Here is a 24660-nt window from a genome sequence, read left to right on the forward strand (position 1 = left end):
ATTAGTCTCTATGCTAGTGAAATGGATACATTTCTAAATTTGCTTATTCTGTTAAGTTTTGACAAATATAAACTTGCTCTCCTACTCTAAGTAACTAGAGCTAGAGAAAGAATAAATATTTTGAGACATTTAAAATATATATTAATGAAAATGGCATAACCGTTTAAGGTATTTAAACTGATTGTTTGTGATATGTCAATAGGATAATTCATTAGTCCCGTTCTGCCAAAGTGGCATGAATTCCTCTGCAGAATGAATGTCTATAGAGGATAATCCATGGAAGACAGACAAGCCTCTTGTCATTTGTAGCCTTAAGCCATTGCCCGGAGCTTGAAAGGTGCTCAGGATAACAAGTGTGGGAATCAGTAAAATCAACATTATTTTTGGATTTTATTTTCTTAACAATACTGACTGATCAATAGGCTGTTGGAAACTGACAAATACAATATGGATCTGTTTGATGAATCAATCCAACTAGTGAAGTAGAAAGAGAATCCCTCATCCCCTTCCCCATTTTCCTCCCTTTAAATCCTCTTCATTTTCTTCCTCCTCCTCCACCACCTACAGCGAGAAAGAGAGAGAGAGAGAGAGAGAGAGAGAGAGAGAGAGAGAGAGAGATGTGGGGGATGCTCTCTTATTGGTCTGTAGACATTAACTAATAAAAGCTGCATGACAAAGCTCAGACCTTTTTTTTTTATGCGGCTACTAAACCACTTTCAATGCGTGTTTATGTATAAATTGTGAGACCCACCCTCTTCTTTCAGCGGAGACATTTTTGTATTATTGAAGGAGAGTTCTCTCTCCTGTTTCAGGTGTGTACGTGGTGTGGCTTGGAGGGTGGGGAGAGTGCAGGGCAGATAGAGTTGGGGAGTGAAGAGTAAAGAAGGAAACGTCTGTCCTATTAACCTTTAGATATCACACTCCACAAAATCTTATAAGAATATCAGCTTTGGGGAAAATGAAAAGAAAAAAAATAGAAGAGGAAACTTAAACACCTCAGACAGTATTCCTATTTAGGAAAGAACTAATGATGTTGTGTGACCGCCGGAATACATTCACGTGTCCGCAGAAAATGTAGGAACCCTTATCAGCTCATGAAGACACAGAGTTATCCTCTCTCTGTCGGTCCCTAATACTCAGCAGGGACTTTGGTGAACTTTGTCATCTTCCTCTGCCCTTTAAAACCAAAACTCTGGAAGTGGCTTTAATTAATGAGATGTGATGCATTAAAAATGCTAGCCAGAGCATTCCAGAAGCTGGAAAACCCTAGCTCTTTTTAAATTCTGAGTATCCTTTTGAGAATACCCTGTTGTAATTTATAATTCTCGGTGGACCTATATTTGTCTTGAACTGATTGTTGAAATGGGCTTTACTAGGAATTTCTTTGCTGAGATTGCAGTGGGGCGGGGAAGGGGGTGGCTGAGCCAAGTGTGCTTGCAGGGAGGAGGAAAGGCTCTCTAACGAGGCTTTAAAACCTTCCGTGGTTAAAGTTATATTGATGCAAGCATATGCAGATACACACATATGCATATGCAGATCTCTCTGTATACATTACATTCACGCGGATAATGCGCAAGTTCAGCAGACTTCTATCAGGAGCATGAGTTCTACATTATGTAGGTAGCCGAATTCAGATTTTTAAAATCAAAATTGCACCTAACATGGCTATAAAACAACGCTTGCCTCTGCAAGTCAATTTATGGCTACATGCCTTTCACAGGCACGCTGGAGGGTTCTGCTCCCGGCTCTAATCTCTCTAGGAGATGTTTTTTGCATGTGCTGTGTGACAGGAGGGAAGGGGAGTGGGTTGAGCTCGCCTGTTCTCCCATTGTCAGCCAGTCTAGTGAGTGTTGGGGGAACCTGTCTGCGGGATCTTGTGTCATCTCTCCCTACATGTGTACAGGAAAAGTCCGCGCTGCTCACGGTCTCTCTCTCTCTCTCTCTCTCTCTCTCTCTCTCTCTCTCTCTCTCTCTCTCTCTCTCTCTCGTTTCCCTTTCATTCTGCTTCCCCGGTGCCGAATGAAGCAGGGAGCAGGATTAGAGTCTGCCACCGGCTATCAGAGGAGCCTAGATAAAAGGAACTGCTTCTTAAGCGCCACTGCAGCAGCCCTGGTTAATTTTTTTTTTCCTTTCCACACAACAGTTGTGCCTCATTATCCGGTGCCTGGCTCGGATTTTTTTTTTTTTTTTTTTTTTTTTTGGTGGAGGTTTTGAAGTTTCTTCAGTGACTGTTACAGAAGAAGAGGTGTTGGTGTTGCGGTGAAGTCTTGCTTGTCTGCTTTTATGAATGAAACTGACCTAGGTCACCTGTTACCTCCAGTTTTCAGATTGTTTGAACTTCTCTGGCCGCACAATACAGGAGGGAAGCCTGAAGCAGCAGGACCCGCTGCGCCTGCAGCATGGGCTGGCTCGCCAGGATCGCCTGTCTTTTCTGGGGAGTGTTACTTACAGCCAGAGCCAGCTATCAGAATGGGAAGAACAATGTGCCAAGGCTGAAATTATCCTACAAAGGTAAATCTTTATTTTTTTTTTCTTTTATTTGGCTAGCTGTGTGATACCCCCTCAGTCGCCCCCCTCCCTTTTTATTCCTTGAACTCCCTCCCAACCCAAACCATAAAACCTTTAGTTTAACCTGGGGAACCTATATGACTGGGTGCGTCTTTCTGAGATGATTTAAGCACTTTTAAAAAAATAGACAAATGAAAGCATGCCTTCTGTTTGAGATGACAATTTAAATGCAAACAAAGAACATTTAATCACATTTGCAGAGAGGAGCTGAATGCCTGGGAAACGCTGATCTGTCTGTGTGATCATGTGTTCTGTTAATTTTTCTGACCCTACTTCTTTTTAAATATCTTTAACACTACTATTGAAAAAAATGGTCCCTTCTTAGATATGCATGCCTCACCTATAAGAATTGTTATGACAAATTGTGTTGTCTTAGTTTTAGACACTAAATGGTTAATCATCATCATGAATATTCAGTTTGTTCAAATCTGACAATCAGATGCTTAACATAAGCAGTAGATCGTGGTTTGCCAAGAGAATATAAACTGGAGAGAACAGACTAGTTTTTCCACAGTGTGTTATGATTGTACAAAAGACTGTGTATTTGGCTAATTGGGGTAAAGCCAGAGTCTGTGAAATATAATGTTATTTAATTCCATACGTACTTCAGTAAGAAATGAAGACACACTACTTCCTACTTGTAGAACTAGTGTGAACTTCTTTTGTAAAAAAAAAAAAAGTATAAATTTAAGAAAGAAAAAAAAGCTTTATTTCATGGTTGCTAATACTTTATTTGGTTCTAGTTTCATGTGCATGCATGTTTCTTAATGATGGTTTTAAAAGAAAAATAGTTGTTCTATATTTGTTTAGATGAATTTGTATAAAATAATGCTAAGTTGGATTCCAAAATAATAAATATAACTTGTAATGGAAGGAAATACTTATATAACTGAGGTATTATCAAAGTGGAGTTTCAGATTAAACTGTTTGAACTCAAGTAGTTTTACTCCCTAAGGTGTTGCTTTCTTATGATTCTCAGATTTCTAGAATAGGGGGTGGGGCAGTGAGAAGCTTCAATTATATTCTGTGTTCAGCCTATAATGGGAAGCAAATTTACTGAATCTCTCTTGCAGAGATGTCTATATACTGTACATTGCTCTTATGCCAGCAACCAGAGTCTTTAATTTTCACATGAGGGGGATGATCTCTCTGAATGCTCGGGTGTGAATGAGGACCACAAATAGGAAAGGAGGGTGTATTTTTCACACTTTGGATTAGAAAATTAGACACCTATTAAATGTGTTTATTTGGACTTAATACTTGTTAGATAAAACACACTTACTTGGAAAATATATTTGTTTTTGGCATAACATTTTCTTTATTAAAATGTGAACGCATTTTAAACATGAGCAAGCAATTGCAATTGTACTCATCTAAGATATTAAAAACATATAGACTCCATTAATATTTAATTAATCTCTATTGTGTCTCTGTTTAGTAGCTGTCTTTAAATTGTTTAGTATAGTATATGATATTATGGCATCTATGTTGGCATCAGTTTTTGCTCTCTATTTTCACTCTTTGAGAGGATGTCATCAATTAATTCTCAGGTTGATGGTCCACTTTATGTAAGTTTATATTCCTTATAAGTAAGTTTTGCATGCAACTACTTCTTGAAGAAGTGAATGGCTATAGATTATAATTTTAAAATAAGTTTGAAACATGAAATACATTTAAAAGATCTTACAATCACAGTTACTTGTCTAAGTGCTAAATGAATTGTAAAATAAATAAGAATTGAGAGTTATATTTATTTATTTTGCAAGAATCTTATTTACCTGGTAGCATATTGCTCTCCATTTTAAAAAGCTAGCATTTAATTAGAATAACCTTTGTTATGTACACATGCTTTAAACTTGTCTGATGAAGTTAGCTGTATGTATTAACAAGGTGTATGTATCTGACACTATCTTTTAAGCTCTTTTTAGCAATGGCATCCATTATAATTATTGTGCTTTCCTTTAACTAAAAAACTACCCTACAGCTACATAAAAATTCCATTGATATACCTAGAATTTGGCAATTTGGTAAAATAAGCTGTGAAATGAACAACAGTAAGAAGAATAAGAGCAATGGCCCAAGCAATTTTTCCTGTCATTTTATTGGTCTGTCATTACCTTTCTTTCTCTCCATGTACACTTATTTTGCTAAAGTAAAAGTCTGGTAGCCAATTATAAATACTTTGTTTCTAAACTAAACTAGACATTTTTTTTCTTAGCTGCTTCTTTTTCCTCCTTAATTAGATGTCAAACATAGTTAAAACATCCACTGCGTTGCCCTTAAAAATATTCCAGCATGGTTTTTGAAGAGTTAAATCCCTGCCAACTCTAATTTCCCATGTCACTGTTTTCAAAGATCCACCATTAACTCCCTCATTGCTCAGGTTGCCAAGACAAAGTTTTAGGCAATCACTGTGCTTGCTTTCTGGTAGGAGAGAAAAGAGATTTGATATGTTAAGTGAGAAAGAAAAAGAAGAACAAGAAGGCAGCTTTTGCAGTGGATGTACATAGATATCTAATAAGGTACCTCTTTACTCTCTAGGAAAAAGGAATTGAACAGAGGTTCGAGGGCCATCTGGAGAAGTGATAATATTAGAAAAATGGGATATGGTGGCTTTTCCTCTGAACCAATCTGATTTAGAATCCTTGTGGGGGAAGCAAATGTGAGAACTCTGTAAATCTCAGCAGTCACTTACAAATTATCTTCAAGAGACATTCACCCAGAGATACTTTTCCTTCCTTAAAGATATGGAATAGAGCTAAATGTCAAAGTGCTTCTTTTTCTAAATGGTGCATAACAGTTTATTTCTCCTACACAACTAGTCAAATTTCACTCTTCTCATGAAATACAAGAATATCATGTAATCTTCCCTTTGGAATGTGTGGTGCAATGAAGACTTCAGAACAAGCTATGGAAATCACAAGGAAATAAATTAGGTTTGGGGTTTTAAACAAATGACAAATGTTCCATCACTCAGTGTAATGAGTTTTTCCAGGACATGGTGTGCTTCAGTTTTAGTGGAAATCAAAGACACATGCAAGCCTCAATGTGATGGTGATCATGTGGATCCAAAGGTTAAATCAGTGTCTTTAACTTTACCTGTGCAGGGAAGACTCAGTAAATAGTACTGAAATCGATGGTAGACATTTTAATGGCTTTCTTCTCATACTTTGTAAAGCTACTTATACCAGAGTCAAGTAGTTTCTTTAAGAATAAAATTATCAGTTAAATCAAAATTATCATACATATTTGTCTGACACTAGAAGATAATATTAAGTTAAAAATTGTGAAGTAAAATTTGCAGAAGAATTTTTATTTGCCATTGCTCATATATTATGATCACTTTAAAATGTAATTAATATGAATGATTTATTTTATTATTTCTTGCAGTTGATGACTTTTCAGAGATTCTTTTTACTTATACTGAAGCACAACACACATTCACATATATATGAATATATAAATATGGATATATAAATATATATAAATAATAAAGCTTTATATTTACATTTAATAGTTGATAAAAACCAACCCTTGCAATCTACTGGTTATGGCTTATAATTAATTTTTGATTTAAAATAGTATTCATATTTTAAATTTTATATATATGATCTTTTGAATCCCATGGAAAGTTTTCATGGATATCTCAAGTATTTACATAATGGTGTAGAATGAAGTTAGTAAAAATTTCCTCACAGGTAAAGTGAAATGTGTAGGAGGATATATATATATGTAATGTATCTGAGTATGCAAAGAAGAGTTTATTCTTGTATTATTATTTATTAATTATTGTATTATTTTGCATATGAACAACTGGTAAACCTACTTTTGCCTTGCCCTGTATATCCTGGCAAAATAATATAAAAATAAAACAAAACAAAAATGCTCCATCACACATCATGGTGATGCAATGCTGGTCAGATTAAATGAGGGATAGTGAAAGTCTCCAGTTTGTGGCTTCTCTGTGTAAAGCTGCCAACCAAATTGGCCTTTGAAATAATAATTTATACAGTGGACTTTAGCAAGTAGGAAAATAACAGAGACAACAAAACCATCCTGTTTAGGTCTCTAACCCACCAACTTTTGATAATGATATTCAGTCATCACTAACTTAAGTAAACCTGAAAATGGAAAAGGTAATTTTTCCAACGCTAACTTTTGTATATTGCTGTTTCTCTTTATATAAATTATTTGCAAGACTCCACTTCTGTTAGCAATATAAAATACCTGGGTGCTTATGAGCTAAATAGGTGTGTAGGTCTGTGATAACTAATTTCTCTTTGTTTTTTTATTTTTAATATTACACAGAAATCACACAACATAAGTAATAAATATTCTGTGATTTTTGGTCAATTATATTTAAATTCCATATTTAACAATTAGTATCGCTGAAACCTTTCAAGAAAAAAATTAATTATAATTAATTAATATAATATGTTCCTGGTATTAACAGAGCATAGCCTATGTAAAGCTTAGTGTGCATATACAACTGTATTTCAGATGTGTGCTCTAACTTATAAAGTTATCATGAACTATAAGTAAGCCAGAAGAAATTGTGTGGTAAAGTTCTTATTTAAATTTTTCTCATTCAAACTTCAGAGGCACATCTAAACATCACAGTTGCATCTCAGAACATCACACCTTTACATCTTCTGAAAAATTTTGAAATCTCGTTAGGACCATTTTAAACAGCATTTATGCTTGATTTTTTCTAAAATCTTCCAGAGAGACCAGCACTAAAACAAATTTTTGATTGATCATTATCTAACATTCACTTACAAAATCGTGCTATATCATGGAGAGTTACGTTTTCATTGATTAAAACATTGCACTTATCAAAACATTATGGACAAATCTATGATTCATTAATGCAAAGTTGTAGGCAAATTCTCCAAAACCCATGACATTATCTAGGTTTAGTGCATGTACTGAAAGCTTATTTTTAAAAGACCAGCAGCTGTAAACATAAATTAGAACAAGTGTGAGTCTTGAGATGGATTTTACACCTCATGACTTCTTAGGTGCTTTTTAAAGGCATCATCATGATTTGCAGTACTATGCTTCCACTAATAGGTGGCACTAGCAATTTGTGACAGCTCTTTCATGAGTGTGGAAATGGGCAGACTGCTAGGATAAATACACAGAGTAATGTTTGGAGACCAAGCTTGGAAAAACTGGTATAAGTTTTTTAGGAGAAGTAACATGTACAAAACATCAGCATTAGTTAAAATAAAGTTGAGTAAATATTTTATATGCTCTTTGCATACCTTTATTGGTACAGTTTGACCCTGAAAAAGTAAATGACTACAAGTAATAAATAAATAAATAAATAAATAAATAAATAAATAAAGTATTTTTAATTACATTAGACTTTACATGTGAAATTAATTATAAAATATAAAACAAAATAGTAGTACTAAATAATCAGAATGCTGGAGGGACAGTTTCATGTGTATGAAATATATATTAAAAACGTCATATAGCCGTCATATAGCCCTAACCGGTTTGGCTCAGTGGATAGAGCATCGGCCTGTGGATTTAAGGGTCCCAGGTTTGATTCTGGTCAAGGGCATGTACCTTGGTTGCAGGCACATCCCCAGTAGGGGGTGTGCAGGAGGCAGCTGATCGACCTTCCTCTCTGTAAAAAATCAATAAAAATATTAAAAAATTGCTTGTCAATTATAATTTTAAAAAAATTATATATATACAATCTTTTTCTTAAGCCTGAATTATTAAGTGTGCTTAAATAGGAATTAGGCAGCATGTCTATGTAATGTGATTGCCATTGTTTATAATTGGAGAGTGGCTATTTGAGAAGGTAAAATAATGTTTAGAAAAATTACATTTGATATATTTTTAAAAGAATAACACCTTTTGGTCTGTAGGTTGTTTTAAATTATTTTTATAATTAAATATGCGGAAGGTCAATAAATTCTATCTGACACAAATGTCCCCAGTGGATGTTCCTTCTACTGCCAAGACATAAACATCAGTAAAAGTAAGGAATTCGTACACCATTTCTAAACAGTAACAGAGCTGGACTCTATCAAACCCAGGATAAGAAAATATACAATGTATACTTGAATTAGGGAATAAAGATAAGAAACAATAAAATTATGTTGATAAATGTGAAGAATGAATTTGCTTTAGTATTTTCTACAAGCTTTGAGTAAAACTTAAAGGGACCACATTTAGGGAGTCTTGGCTCCTGAATAAGTCATTAAACCTGCATTTCCAGGTTTCCTTTGCTTAGAGAGACCTGGCGTGGGAAACAATGTTGAATAAACTTTACAGTAACTTCATTTGCTGCTGTAATCATAAACCTGTCTTAAGAAAAAAAAATATAACACCATAAACTTGAGTCTTCATCCTCAAACTAAATGAGGCTTAGTTCTATTGAATACATCACATTGCATCTTTAGTTTGTAAGCCTACTTACGTGGATCATCTTTGTTGTGCCAGATTGGAAGGTTCTCAGGGGCAGATCTGCATTGTTTTTCATCATTATATTCTCGATGGCTAGACAAAGTCACTCATTATTGAATGAATTTGGGCTTTATTTGACACACCTTGTTTTTTAAACGCATAATATACCTGATTATAAGTGAGTATAAAAAGAATGCAAATTCAAAATATGAAATGCATTATAAGGGAATTGTAGGGGAAGTAAACTCAGTGTTAGATGCTAGAGGAGGATATGAGGGAGACATTTTGGAGTGAACAAAGGGTCTGAGAGCAGATGTATCTCCACAGACAACGAATCAAGTCTATTCCAGAAAGGATCTGAATCAGAAAGTATCTGGGTCATCTTTGTTTGCCCACAAGTAAGAGATGGAGAAAATATAAGAATACATACCTCTTGGAAGTCTCTAGGAACCAGGTTGAGGAATTGTTTCCTTATTTTGGATGAATACCCTTATTACTGTGTCTCAGGACACACAGCCAGGAAAGAAAGTGAGCGAGACTATTCTAAAACCAAATCGTGTCTAACGATAAAATTTCTCATCATCAGTCTCATTGATTCTGAGCCTTTGTGAAAAAACAAATCTCTCCTACCAAACAAAGTGGAAAGCACAATCATTTAAGACCTTAAATTGACTAGAATCCATTGTCCACACTTTGGGGAGAAACCTGGCTTTGCTCTATGACAACTGGTTAAGGTTTAGTATTGCAGAACCTTCCGTGGATCCCTTACCCTTGATTCCACTTAGGGATAGCAGCACTTGCACATTTCCCCTTGCTTTTCATTTCCAAGCCAGCCTCTTCTTCCCTTGGTTTTGTGCTCTATATTCAGGGAACACCACCCTCTTCCATTCTCACCTCTTGCTTCCAAGAACCCACTGGCCCAGGAGAGTCGACGTGATAGAAAATAGCCACAGGAATCTTTGCTGAAGTGTGAATATTCAAAATACATTTTGAGTTCTTTGTCTAAGATCCCAATCTCATATAATTAAGAGGATGGGGGCGCATAAAAGGCTAATTTCCTTAGTGTACTTATAGGCCTATAGTTAATTTGCAATGTTTAATTTTAGATTATTATAAAATATGTTAGTCTTGTGACAAAGTAGAAGTATTAATAGGACAAGAGTGCTGTTATGTACAACTTATAACTATTAAAATATATTTAAAAAATTAAGCCGTAGTCCCAACCCTTAAGGAAAATATTTGAGGAAAGCCAAAACAAAGTGATTTTTACCTGAGGTCAAATTCAAACTATCTAAGTAGTGGTGAATCATCATATTATGTGTTAGAAATTTTAATTTTTTATCTTTAAATTTTAAGTGTAAGAGAATAATAAACACTATTGTGATCATTTTATACAAATTGGTTTAAATTAATCTAGGTTTTCCTCAGCTGTATGAATTTCAATTATTTACAAATTTTTATTATAATTACTAAGTATTTTCAACTTGTATTCTATATCTAAGTCACACATACAACACACAAACTTACATAAGCCATGTTATAGATTTCTTCATGAACAAGAAGATTCTTGGATAATAAAGTGACTATAGTAGGATGTCTGAGGGCAGCCTCTCACATCTACCTAAAGACTTCAGAAGGCTTTTGAAAATAGGGCACAAGGAAGGTGAACTCTGAAAGACAAGAAAAATGTGAGAAGGCAGAAATAGAGTGGTAATTCCCACTATCAAAAACTATTTCCTTGTGAGTTGTTTTTCTTTTTAGGAAAACAATACATTTTTATATAGTTTACATAGTGATACAACTATATATTTTCTTTTTTAAAATATATTTTTATTGATTTCAGAGAGGAAGGGAGAGGCAGAGAGGGATAGAAACATCAATCATGAGAGAGAATCCATCAGCTGTCTCCCGCAGGCCCCACACTAGGGATCAAGCCTGCACCCAGGGCATGTGCCCTGACCGGAATAGAACCCTGACCTCCTGGTTCACAGGTTGACACTCAACCACTGAGCCACGCCGGCTGGCCATAGCTATATAATTTTTCTGTCTTCAGATGCAACATGGAAATAAACCTGTCCTTTGACTAGGGGAAATTAAAGCTGCAGCATATCAGAATGGGAACATTATGGACTTAATATGTGCTTGTCTGGGTTTGACTAAAATGAAATGAAGAGGGAAAAGCGGTACATACTTATGAGAACTTTTCCATAGTGGACACAGTGATCCTTTGGGCTTATCCATCTCTCCTTTGGGTTTATCTGTAAACTATATTGGCCAGACTTCTTGTTAACCAATGGAAAAAGGAAAGAAAGGTGAGCTTGGTTATCCAAGGTAGAAAAGACTGTGACTGTAGTTCCTTGAGATTATAAAATATATTAGCCTGTTTTCTTGTTTTCCTAGCTAATTCCTATTTTTTGGCTTTACCTTGTTATTTCTTTAACAAACCCACCAATAAGTGATGGAGAAAGCAATTGCTATTTTATAAATTATGTTTATTTTTAACATAAAGATACCTATGTCATCTACAGAATGAGAATATATATTAACATGTCTTAACTATGTATTCTTGTTATATACCACATGTCTTTAAAATCAAAGTTACATATTGCATATATTTTAATTCACTTAGCACTTTGTTATCATTCAGGATGTTTCTCTGGCTCACTTAAGAATAAATTGCTTTCAGAATAAACAAGCTACTAAAATCTTGCAACATTTTATAATATATTAGATAAGTTGTAGATTTGTGGTATTTTTCAACACAAAGTGAAAAATATAACTTCTAAAACTTAGTCATAATAGTGCAATCGCTTGTACTTGCAGACTTTTATATACTAGATAAAGAACTATATAAATCAATGTGGTTATATGCAGTTCATATGTGTGTATAACAAATACAAAAATAACTTGCATTCAAGCTATTATTTTTCTAAATCATATTATGTTTAATTGGGAATTATAGAAAGTGGAATGCCAATCACTAGAGCATAGGATTGAATCGAAATGTCTTGAAGAGAGGTTCTGTCTCTCTACTTGATGTCAGATCTTGAGTGATCCAGGATTGTATGTGGTCTTCTGTCCTTTAATGGTTGACCTTCCCTCAGCATCTCCTACTATATAATGCTGCTGCATAGCTGAGTTCTCTGCTCTTTCTTAGGCAATGGACTTTAGGAGTTATCAAGATGCTCATTTCAGTAGCCCTTCTATTGAGCCTTCTTAGCATCTTGGCTCCAAGCCATAGTGCATAGTGTCATTGCCTCCACAGAAATGTACACAATGTTGAGCAAGTCACAAATCTCCCAATACAAAATAGCCTTCCATTGTTCCAGATTTGAAATATATAATTTTTTATTTAACTAATCCTTGCCGCCCTCCCCCACAGCTCCCTATTCTCACCCCATCTTTTCTCTGGAAATACAGTTTGAACTCATTCTTCTTGTCCTAGCTAAATAAATCTCATTTAAGTTTCTCTTTTTGAAAACACAATCCTATTTATTATTCTCTTGGGGCATGGAAAAAGTTTTTTGGGCTCAAAAATTAAAAGCCCTTCTGTCTCTTTTGGGAAGAGGTTGGAAACTTTTTGCTTTTAGCAGATCAATCTACCAAAGAACAAGCAAAATGACTTTTCTTTAAAGAATGGTAATCTTACCACTTTAAAATTACACTAAATTGCCCTCTTATATACACATACCCTAGTGATCTAAACTAGACATCATCCCTGATACACAGAATATGGTTCTCACAATCAGTCCAAATGCCTTAGCTTTACATCTATAAAATATGTTGATTAAAGGACAAATTAGCATCCTTGACCCTTGAGATGTGGAAATGTTGCCCACATAACGACTAGGAAGGGAAGAGTAGCGGAAGGCTAACAGCACTGGAAATTATGTGCTCATGTTACCCAGCAATCTCTACTCTGTTTGCCCATGCCCCTACCTGGGAAAATTACTTTCCCAGGTGCTACAAAGTACGGGGACCAGTTACTAAGGCATGTATCTTGCATGTGTCTCTTCCACATGTCAAAAGCCATAGAATATCTACACTTGGCTCTCTCACAGGGAACTTCAACTCTACTTGTTCAAAACTATGCTCACTGTCCTTTCTACAAACTTCTTTCTCCCCCTTATTCAAGTGTTAGGGAATGTTGTCATTTTGTCCCAGTTGTCCAGGTCAGTAGCATCATTGCCTCTTCCATTGATGGTCTACCTTACATCTAGCTAGATGTCCTGTGGAGTCCACCTCTTGAGTTTATCTCTCAAATCTGTCTTAGTCTTTCCTCCAGGCTAAGTCAGGCATTTATCATTACTTGCCCTACTATGGCAACAGCCATTTATAATTATTCTTTTTTTTTCTTCATTACTGTCTACAGTTCTTTCTGAAATTCAAATGAAACTACTCCTTTTTTTGAAATTCTTGCTAATTAAAGTACAAACTCCTTAGTTCAACCTATAAAAATGAATGATCTGAAGGAGTCTAGGGCATAGAGGAAACTATTTGGAGGTCCTGCAGTTATTCAGATATGAGAAAAGTAATGCCTGGATAAGGATCATAATAGAAATAAGAAAGAAAGGCTGGAGATGAAACACATTGACCATATAGAAAAAGCAGGTTTGATAAATGATTGTGTCTAGGACGGATCTGAAGAATTGGAGAACAGCAGGTTTTTAATGTGTGCTACCAGGAGTGTGCTACAACAGCTCATATTACCGGGAGAGTGAAACTCTTTTCACCTCGTAGTACCAATGATGCCCAGACACAGTCATCCTTTCTCTACATCCCACCTGAGAACTTTCCTGCCTGGATGACCATCCTCCCACCCTTTTAGTTGCTTACTGATGCTATTCTCTCTAACAACCATTGACTTGAGTATCTCCTTGGCAAAGCTTTTGAAGAGGCAGAGAGGTATAAACCATAATATGGCAACTGTCCTGTAGAAACTTACCATTTGGAAGAAGAGAAGACATAGGTTGTCAACTTTTTGACACTGCACCTGTTCTTTATTCATCTTATATTCTTAGTCAAGTACAGAGTCTTGTGCATGATAGGGTTTCATCAAACACTTTTTGAGAGAAGTGCTTGAAGGAAGAAATGAGGAGGTGGCAGATGTTTCCAGGTGAGAGGGCTAAGGCACCGAAGTGAGAACACGCAGACACCAGTTTAATTTTTTAAAATAGAGTAGTGAAATATTTGATGGGCAGAAAAAATAATTTAAGGTGAAAAAAAGAGTTTAGATATAGGTAATTGGTAGAACATTTTGAAAGAGAGGTTACAGCATTCAAACTTTAGATTTGAATAGATGATAAAACTTTTTAAAGTTTATAAATGAGTGGTATGTGCAAAGCAATGCTTTAGGAATCCAGAAACCTGGTTGTTGGCCTTCAGGGCTGAGTTACTGACTCATCACCTGAGATACTGAATGAGATTCTGAAACAAATGCTTACGGTTCAGATTGGACCTCACATAACGGCCTGTTCTCTTGGGGCACAAAGACTACATACGTGGGCATGTACCTTATGCTTGTCTACTGGTACATAGAGCAATGCATTTTCACATGTCCAGAAAAATGCAAGTCATATTTAAGTAAAACTGCAGATATCTATGCTTCTGTATAAAATTTTAAAATCCAACAATCAGATGTAATTTAGGATACAGCTCTCTACCTGAAAATAGTTGATGTTACATACTACTTCCTTCATATGTGCTTAGGTTTATGGCAGGGTGTACATTGAGGACTTCTGAGGACTAGAACACAGATTTAACTTTACCACAATGCCTCTATTTGAGAAAAGCAAGATTTCAAGGGTGACTTTGTTCTGTCTTGTTTTTTCAGCTCAATATATTATGTGTGTTCACTATTCTTTGATGGTCTTTCCCCCGCCCCGGGCTGGTGTGCAAAGATTTACTCCTTTGCACTGGATTCTAACAAGATAAAATTGGAAGCTGTGCTCAGAGCAATTACTCCTAAGACCCTACCTCCCTGTTGGGCTCTCACACACTGGCCTGCAGCCATGGAATCTCTTACTTTCACTGTGTGTTCCTCATGTTCAAGAGAGTCTCAGCCTTCTTTTGATTTCTAAGGTGCCTATTCAGAACGGAGTTAAGGTTCCCTTTGCACACTCACAGAGCAGACATCCTCTTTCACTGGACCTCCTAATCCAGACAGCTTCTTGAGAAAAATTTCTAGCATAGCAACGAAACGAGACCACGTGACTATAAAAACGTTTTTATCTTACATGCATAAAATCACCGAGAAAGGTAGTCAGTGTCTGTTTTGCCCAATATTGAAACTAGATTCATAACTATCTGATTGGCTTTGCTCTTTAGCTGTCAGTTAGAGAAAACAGTCTACTCTAGGACAGTATTTGTCTGCAACTATATAAACACCAGCACACTAATTTCAAAAGAATATGTTTAGTCTATTTTTAAGCAAGTGCCATATAAGGAAGTGAAATTAGTGATGCTGTAGTAATTTGTTTTTTAAGTACACCTCTCAGTCTATATTAACTGTACCACACAGAACACACACTATGGACCACAGTCTCTCAAATAGATTCTCCATTGTACATATTACACCATCTTTTTCAAACAATTTACTTTTCTTTATAGGCAGATAATGGCCTAATGTCTTTGATGTGCCCACCAAAAAATCCAGATGTATTGCCTTTTTATATTTCTAAAAGAATACATTTTTAGCCCAGCTGGTGTGGCTCAGTGGTTGAGCGTCTACCTATGACCCAGGAGGTCATAGTTCGATTCCTGGTCAGGGCACATGCCTGAGTTGTGGACTCAATCCTCAGTGTGAGGCATGCAGGAAGCAGCCAGTCAATAATTGTCTATCATCAGTGATGTTTTTATCTGTCTTTTCCTCTTCCTTCCCCTCTGAAATCAATAAAAATATTTTTTAAAGAATAAAATGCTACATTATTGGAATGAGCAAAATGATAGCACATATATTCAATTAAAAATAAATATATTGCCCTAGCTGGTTTGGCTCAGTGGATAGAGGGTCAGCCTGCAGACTTAAGGATCCCAGGTTTGACTCTGCTCAAGGGCACAAGATCAGGTTGCTGGCTCGATCCCCAGTAGGGGGTGTACAGGAGGCAGCCAATCAATGATTCTCTCTCATCATTGATATTTCAATCTCTCTCTCCCTCTCCCTTCCTCTCTGAAATCAATAAATATATATTTAAAAATAAATATATTGATAATATACATTATTATGTTAATTCAGGTACTTGCTTGTCAGGCTACTGAAATTTAATGGCTTTTTCTAATTTGCAATTAGAATAAAAATTTCATGAGGATAAAAGAATCTTGGCATGGTGAAGAAAGCATTGAATTGACTGAAATTTTCTAGGTGTAAGGATTTTGACATGTTATTAGCTTTATTAGCCTCAAGGTGCTCTTCTCTAATATAGGAGAATAGCTATTTATAGTAGCTGTTATCAGGGTAATGACAGTAGACATTTAAGGTGCCCAATCATTACTTAGTGCATATAAGATATTCATTACCTATGGATCACTTGAGGCAGATTCAAAATTGCATAGATTCTAGATTTCCATGTTTTGCTCATTTAGAGTAGGTATGCATGCATGAGCTCTCCAGCTATTCCCTGTATATATAATTGCAATACAAAGAAAACCACAACTGTATGTGTAGTGTGCTTCTTTCAAAACCTGTGATAGTGTGAATGTTTAAAATATGAATTTTGTCAATATCAACTCGTCAGTGAACATATGAGAAGGCTTTGTAAAAAGCTAATGTTGCCAGTAAACAATTGATGACAAATTGCTGATCTAACATAAGGCCATTCAGTGAAGTTAAATGTGTTGATGCTGACCTATTGACACAATTTTAAGTGCAAGTTCAATGGAATCTGTATAAGTGTATACAGAAAGCTAATGATGAGGATGAAAGAAGACCCGACTTTTGGGCCGCCTGGCTCTGAATACTCACGGCGCCGGGATGAGCAAGGAAGCACCTGCTCCTCTAGGAAAGGTTTGCCTGCATCTCACGGACTCTACGTTCCAATTTATGTTTTCAACACGAGTCAAAGTCAGTCATTTACTATTCAGTAAAACTAACCAGGAAATGACTATTTTATTTGCTCCTGTGCTTACATCATATCCTTTCAAATGGTGTAATTGTTGCCTTGAATATTATTTTGTTCTGACTTGGTCCATGATGACACAACATCCTTTATGACAACTTAAAGAGTATTGAATCCACATAGGAATTAACACAATATCCCTATGTAATATGTTCTGAGTCTGAATTAAACTTTGTAGATAGAAAGTTTGAGTTGTTCTGACCAATTCTGGGAACCACCTGTGATCACAAATAACCCATTTGCAGGAAAGGGGATATGCAGTCACTCAAGAAAATAAACTTGCAGCCTGAAGCTAGTAAATAGAATGGAGAGCATGTTGAGAGTAGCTTAAAGGGGCTTTTGTTAAACAGAAGACACTTGGAAGCCAGACTGGGAAATCTAGACGTCGTTAGAAAGGAGGTGACATTAACCACAGTCAGCTTTTAAAGGATTTTTCTGGAAGGAAGTATCCCTTTGGAAAACACTTTATGTACCAGCATGAATAAGTTTCTGAGGTCTTCTAGACAAAGATGAAGTTTATTTTATTGTAGCTTTAGCCATATTAAAATGCTCATAAACTATTTTACCTTATGCCAGACATGTGGAAGCAATCAGTATATGTAAATGACATGTGAAGGTGAGGTATAGTTTTAGCTTAAAAAATGTAGACTGTCTGTAGTTATAAATGATAACCACATCACAAAGAGAAATGTGCCTTTCAATAGTAACTTAAATGTAAAAATAATCAGTGATGAATTCTTAAAAAAACTGCTAGGGTTTCTTTGGTAAAGTACAATAACTGTAAAATATAGTGCTATCTGGTGCTGATACATTATTTTTAGAACACAATACTCAAAGGGAAATATTTTTTACCTTAAGTACTTGGTAAAATGTAAGTATTCATAGTTAGACATTGTTAACATCTGTCTATCTCTGAAACAATACTTTTGCCAAGGGTTATATTTTATCTTTCAATTTTTTATTGAGGTATAATTGACATACAACATTATACTGGTTTCAGGTGTACAACACAAAGATTCTATTTTTGATATATTGCAAAATGATCAGTACAATAAATCTAGTTAACCTCTAGGTACAGAATTTTTTTCTTATGATAAGAGCTTTTAATATTTACTCTTTTAGCAACTTTGAAATATGCAATAATAGTTACCATACTGTACATTACATCCTCATGATTTATTTATTTTATAACTGGAAGTTAGACTGGCTACAGTTATCCTTTATTAAAATAAATGTTCCCCTCCTTTTTTATTAGCATGAAATCAATTTGTTTTTTGCCTATAATATACTCTCTCTCTCTCTCTTTCTCTCTCTCTCTCTCTATATATATATATATGTGTGTGTGTATAAGTATATGTATACTACATAACATTTCATAAATTTTGAACATATAAACCTGAATCAATCAAATTTCCTTGAAAAGGAAATAGATATAATAAAAATAAATGTTTTCCTTTCTTTAAATTCAAAACAGTGCTACTTTTAGTCTCAATATGATGGTGCTATGTCTTTAAAATATTTCTACCATCTGCTATATGTAAAGCCGGATATTGAAATGACATGAATTCAGAGAAGTGTTACTAGATACACACACACACACACACACACACACACACACGGGAAATAATAAAAGGAAAATAAAATAAATTATAGATGAGTATTTAAGCATTATTGTATCTTTTCCACAGGAAAAAAACACAAGGTTATATTTTGTTATACTGAAATTAAATTTTTCTGTACACCCAATTTGCTCATAATAAAACAAACAAAACTCCACTCAGGTAACATATGTACTTGAGGAAACCAAGGAGTGAATCATTATAATAAATATCTAAGTAAAATTCACCAATATTTAAAGAAGGAAATAGTCTCCAGACCTTGGCTGGGCATGCCACCTTCCATTCTAGGCATGTTCTGGGCCAGGGCCTCTGAGAAACTAGCAGAGATAAATGACACAGTCCCTGTGCAGGAGGGTCTTACTCTCCAGTGTCAACCCAGACTAATCAGAGTTCAACATATCATGGGAATAACTTTGTTGAAGAAAATATTTCACAGTCTGCTAGACAAATGCCAGTTGCCATTTGGAGTTTATTTCATACAGCAATCATAGAGGGCTGTGAGGAGAAAGAGAGTGTTGGGGAATCCATCCACTAGGATGTGTGTGTGTGTGTGTGTGTGTGTGTGTGTGTGTGTGTGTGTGTGTGTGTGTGGTGGTTGTTGTAATTTGGTTTATGTTTTAAGTATTTGTTCTTGGCATATACTAGTATAGAGTGTCCTAAAAACATGTATACACACTTTGAATAATTATTTACAAAATTGAGCTATCAGCTGTTAAAGTGTATATACATTTTGGGGACACCCTGTATTTCACCCTGTATTTTCACACTGAGCTATTGCTTATTTACATACTATTCTATTTCTAACACAGAAAGATCTTTTAAAACTTTAAATTTATTTCAAGTGGACAAAAATATACTAAGTATGACTATGCACCAATCATTATAATGATTATAATGATTTACTAGGAGTAGAAATAAACATGTAGGAGTAATCCCTTTTCTCACCACATAGTGTTAGAGAAAGAATACCACCTGATGATAAAGCAAATTGGTCCATCATTTTATTTTATTTTTTTTTTTTAAACAGAATATGATTATATTTAATGCACAAGTTTGATACAACCAAATATTGATCATGAGAAAAATATGTTTTACAGGGAGTTAAATTTAAGTTGGACTATGAGGATGAGAAAACTTTGTAAGAAAGAATGGAGCTCTTAAAATCCAGTGACACTATAATAATGCAAGGAAGCTGGAAAAATGAAATGAAAAAGTACAAGTGATGATTAAGCAGTGAGCATATATGATTTTGCTGAGCAGTGATTAAGAATAACTTCTCTGCAGGGTCAGTGAGCAGAATAAAGACAGTGACACCTAATAGTCTACAGCTTTGAACAGTGTTGTGCAGTTTGAAGTCTCAAACAGGGGGAGGCAGAATAAAGAGAAGGACCTAGAATGAGGGGAAAGCTAACTTCTGAGTCTATATATAAATTGGTCCATCATTTTAATGTAAAGCAAATGCTGTGAAGTTTATAGGTGACAATGATTTGTTAATTATGCTATGGCATGCTATTGATCATGAGAAAAAATATGTTTTACAGGGAGTTAAATTTAAGCTGGACTATGAGGATGAGAAAACTTTGTAAGAAAGAATGGAAAAGACCTTTCTTTTAGAAGCACAGCCTGAAGACATTAGCATTAATTTGCTGTTTCTTAAATATGTAAAAGCAAAATTAATGTAATCTGAAATGGAAAAGAGTGGCAGACAGTGAGGCAGTGTAAGCAAATTCTAAAAATCTGAGTATTTCAGTGATCAATGATTCTTCATAATCTTTGCTCATTCTTCTAATAACTATTAATACGGTGTGCAAGGAGTACATTATAATTTATGGTGTATGGCATGCATTCTGCACCCAAGGAGGTCCCATTTAGTGGAGAAGGTATTCAGGTATAGCAGAATATACATTATGGGACAAATGTGCAAAAAGTAATATATTCAAACAAAGAACTATGAGATTTTAAAAAATTAAAATATCACAGAGAGTCAAGTGATTCTGTAAGTCCTTAGGTGAGATAAACATTAAAGTTGGGCATCAGAGAGCCTTTTGGCAGGCATAGAAGAGAGAGGAAGAATGGAGAATATTTCAGATGGTGGGAGTAAATAAATTACAAGCAGGAGAGAAGGTGTCAAGGGCTTGTCATAAAATGTGTAGTATTTTAGTTTGCCTAAGCGTTTTTAAGAAAATCATATAACTTCAGGTACTGATTGAATAACCATGGGTAGTTGACTTCTCTGAGAACATAATGCATGCCACAAACAAGGTGACCGTTCCATATAAATAACATAAACAAGTAATCATCAAAAATTTTAATTCATGTATTTGAGCACATAATAGGTTCATGGTACCAAGCCCAGAATCAGTCTGGTTAGAATCAATAAAGCATAGTACTTAAGGACATAGTTTTAGTAATCAGAGAGATCCGAGTGCAAATCTGATACATTATCTGTGTGATCTTAGAAAACTCACTAAACTCAATTTTTATTCATAAAATAGGATAATAAAAATCTATCCTTTTGAATGGTTGTGTAGATTACATGAGGCTTAGGAGGTGCCTTTTTAAAATGTATGATGGATGTTACACATGGGACACAAAAGAAAGTGGTTGACATAATGAGTGTCCAGTAAGTATTAGACATTAATAGAAGATATAAGAATAGCTCTCAGTACTAAGTATCAGGTCAAGGGATAAAAGTGTAGAACAAGTAATAAGTGGAATGGAAAAGCAAAAGAGCCATTCTTCATAAAAGAGTGAGATGAGAGATGAGGATAGAAGAAAGGATACAAGTAAGATAAGTCAAGAGTTGAGATAACGGTATGAGAGTTATGTAAATACACAGCTATGTTTTGAGAGGAAAAGACAATTTGTTTGCTTGTATTTTCTCTTTATTGTATTAAGCATTGGGTTGACTAAATCATTCCATTTATTTATTTTTTAATTTCTTTATTGATTAAGGTATTTTTATTGATTTCAAAGAGGAAGTGGAGAGAGAGAGAGAGAGAGAGAGAGAGAAAGAGAGAGAGAGAGAGAGAGAGAGAGAGAGAGAGAGAGATCAATGATGAAAGAGAATCATTGATTGGCTGCCTTTTTGCACACCCCCTACTGGGGATGGAGCCTGCAACCCAGGCATGTGCTCTTGGCTGGAATCGAACCTGGGACCTTTTGGTCCACAGGCTGACGCTCTATCCACTGAGCCAAACCAGCTAGGGCCATTTATTTATTTTTTAATTTCTTTATTGATTAAGGTATTACATATGTATCCTTACCCCCCCCATTGCTCCCCCCACCCCCTCACTCATGCACTCACCACCCTGGTGTCTGTGTCCATTGGTTAGGCTTATATGCATGCATACAAGTGCTTTGATTGATCTCTCCCCCTTTCCCCCACCCTCCCCTACCTTCCCTCTGAGGTTTGATGGTCTGATTGATGCTTCTCTGTCTCTGGATCTGTTTTTGTTCATCAGTTTATGTTGTTCATTATATTCCACAAATAAGTGAGATCATATGATATTTATCTTTCTCTGACTGGCTTGTTTCACTTAGCATAATGCTCTCCAGTTCCATCCATGCTGTTGCAAATGGTAAGAATTCATTTAGTGTGGCTACAGTTGATGATGTAGATATTAATTATTGTGTTTGACTTTCTATTATTTTTCCTGTCTCCTGAGAAGATTGGTAAGTAGTGACTAGGCCAAGATATATCAAACCAGAGAGAGCTGAAAGAGCAAGATGACTAGATGGTCCCATAGTTATAGGAGTCATTGGATATAATGCTTTACCCAGAAGTTTATGAAGATAGTAAAGGAATAGGAGTTAATCAGATCAGTCGAGTGCAATCAAGGAGAGCAAGTAGATACTGTGAGATGGATTGAGAAAGAGGAAACTTAACAATATATTACCACTATTTTTACAACTCTCATTTATTGAGACAGAAAATAACTCTAGCTTATAAAATTATTTAAAGTGTTATAATGATATTGAATTGCAAAATAATAATAACTAAATGGAGGCATTTTCTGAATGTGCTTTACAAAAAGTGATCATAGTAGAATATCATGCATAGAATACATAAAGACTTAGTTATTACTAAACAGTTACATTTTATCACAATCTCATTACATTTTTCTTATTGTTGAAACTGTGCCTAACAATATGCTATCCCTTTTAGCTCAGAAAAAGAACAGAAAGAAACATTTACCTTACATGACAATAATGGCAGATGCTATAGCTAAAAGACTAAGATAATATTATATTATAATCATTTAGAAGAATAAAATACATGGTCACACAGGTAACCTTTGTATAGGTTGTTATTATAATGGACCCTCTGATATGTAATGGATCAAAATGTGCTTACGCAGCATAAAAGCTCCGTACAGTAAAGGCTCCATATGCATGCCCTTTATTTCTCTCTTCCAATATCACAGTTCCAAAGGCATTCCACTGGACTATAGTTCCATGCTTTTAACTATTTTCACTTAAATGACTCAGACAGAAGAATAAGCTGTATGTGAGTGAACATATCTTATGTCCTTTCAACTTTTGAAGTAGCATTTTTTTAACTTTTTCCCTGAGTATCCCTAATAATAGAAGACGATTCCAAAAAATATTTTCAGGAAACTTGAGCGCACCACTGAAGTAGTCCAATTTTAAGTCTCAAGGCTACACATTGTCATGCAATACTGAAAGAAGGCTAAGATGGGGCCATTTTATCCAGTTTCCAGAGTCAGCTATCTTGGGGCCATTTTTTCCAGTTTCCAGAGTCAGCTATCTTCACTAGTGAAATTAAATGTTGCATCATGCACACTACTAGGAAAAAGGACTCCAGACTGAATTATCTAAATTACTTACTAAAGTAAATTAAAGTCATTGCTTTTAGTTCACAAACCAACATTGTCGGAGTGGCTAGGAAATGTAAGTGAATAGGGAATGCTAGGAATTGCTCCCTGTCAGATCTCAAAATACTGTGAAATGCTTAAAGAAATACATAAACATTATTAAACACCACCCTTAAGTCTTAAATGTTAAGCTTAGGAAGAACAGCTGTTCACTTGGTTTACAAATACTGATTTTTCTACTGCTACCCTTAGGGGAAAATGTTCATTGTAAGCCACCATTCTAGACTATTTTGGGATTTAATCTGGCACCCAAGTGGTTGGCCATGCCATCTTTCATAACTGAATAAGCTCATATATCTTAGTAGATAATAAGTGTGTGTTTTTTTTCTTTTTGATAGGTAGACATCAAACTCATAGTGTGTTTTACATTAAATACAGGAAAAGAGAGCCATTTGTGGTAGAAATCCCAATAGAAAACATATTTACACCCCTCAGATCTTGATTCCAGTCTGGATAATATTTTTTTTTTACACTTGGCTGCTCCTTTTCTGAAAGTTCTTACTATTCCCACTAATTGGGACCTTTATTTAAATTGCTTCAACAATTTACAACATACCACAGAATAACCTCTTAATGTGCATTTTGTACCAAGATTTGTATCTACTTAAATATAAGAACTGCATCTAAATTCATTTAAAAATTCAAGGAAACAAGATATGGTATATGTTAAAAAAGGGAGCAACTAAATGGAAAGAATTTTTCTTAGATAATAATATTGAGAGTTTTACTTCAAAATTGCATATTTTGGCTGTCACAGATTTGCCATTTCCCATGCCAAATAAAGTGATGGGAGTGCTGTGAAAATTTAGTGCTTGTTAGTGTTGGTGAATCACCGTGGCCATAAATAAAAACTGCTATAAAACTTCAGAGCATTCTTTTGTGGGCAGGCAAGGTTCATGTAGAGTTTGCTCCTTTGCCTACTTCCAGACATTTAGGATTCACGTGTTTAGCTTGCAATAGTACATGCATTCACCTGATGGGATGTTTACCAGATTTTTTATTTAAAAAAAATGAACTTAATAAGTGAGAGTACTG

At 35.2% G+C, this 24660-nt stretch overlaps 1 protein-coding gene across 4 annotated transcripts in view; it reads left to right on the forward strand.

Moving 5' to 3' along the window:
- Window positions 1–1957: 1957 nt before the first annotated feature.
- SEMA3A (semaphorin 3A) overlaps window positions 1958–24660 on the forward strand; it is a 236266-nt gene continuing 213563 nt past the window's right edge. For 3 of the 4 annotated variants that reach the window (XM_023753776.1, XM_023753777.1, XM_023753775.1), the window contains exon 1: window positions 1958–2511. In XM_023753776.1, the coding sequence (XP_023609544.1) occupies window positions 2400–2511 (112 nt within the window). In that variant the 5' untranslated portion in view covers window positions 1958–2399. The remainder of the gene's footprint in view (window positions 2512–24660) is intronic. The other variant, XM_023753774.1, reaches the window with a different exon arrangement.

This window comes from Myotis lucifugus, unplaced genomic scaffold, assembly GCF_000147115.1.
Source record: "Myotis lucifugus unplaced genomic scaffold, Myoluc2.0 scaffold_51, whole genome shotgun sequence".
In the NCBI taxonomy this organism is placed as follows: Eukaryota; Metazoa; Chordata; class Mammalia; order Chiroptera; family Vespertilionidae; genus Myotis; species Myotis lucifugus.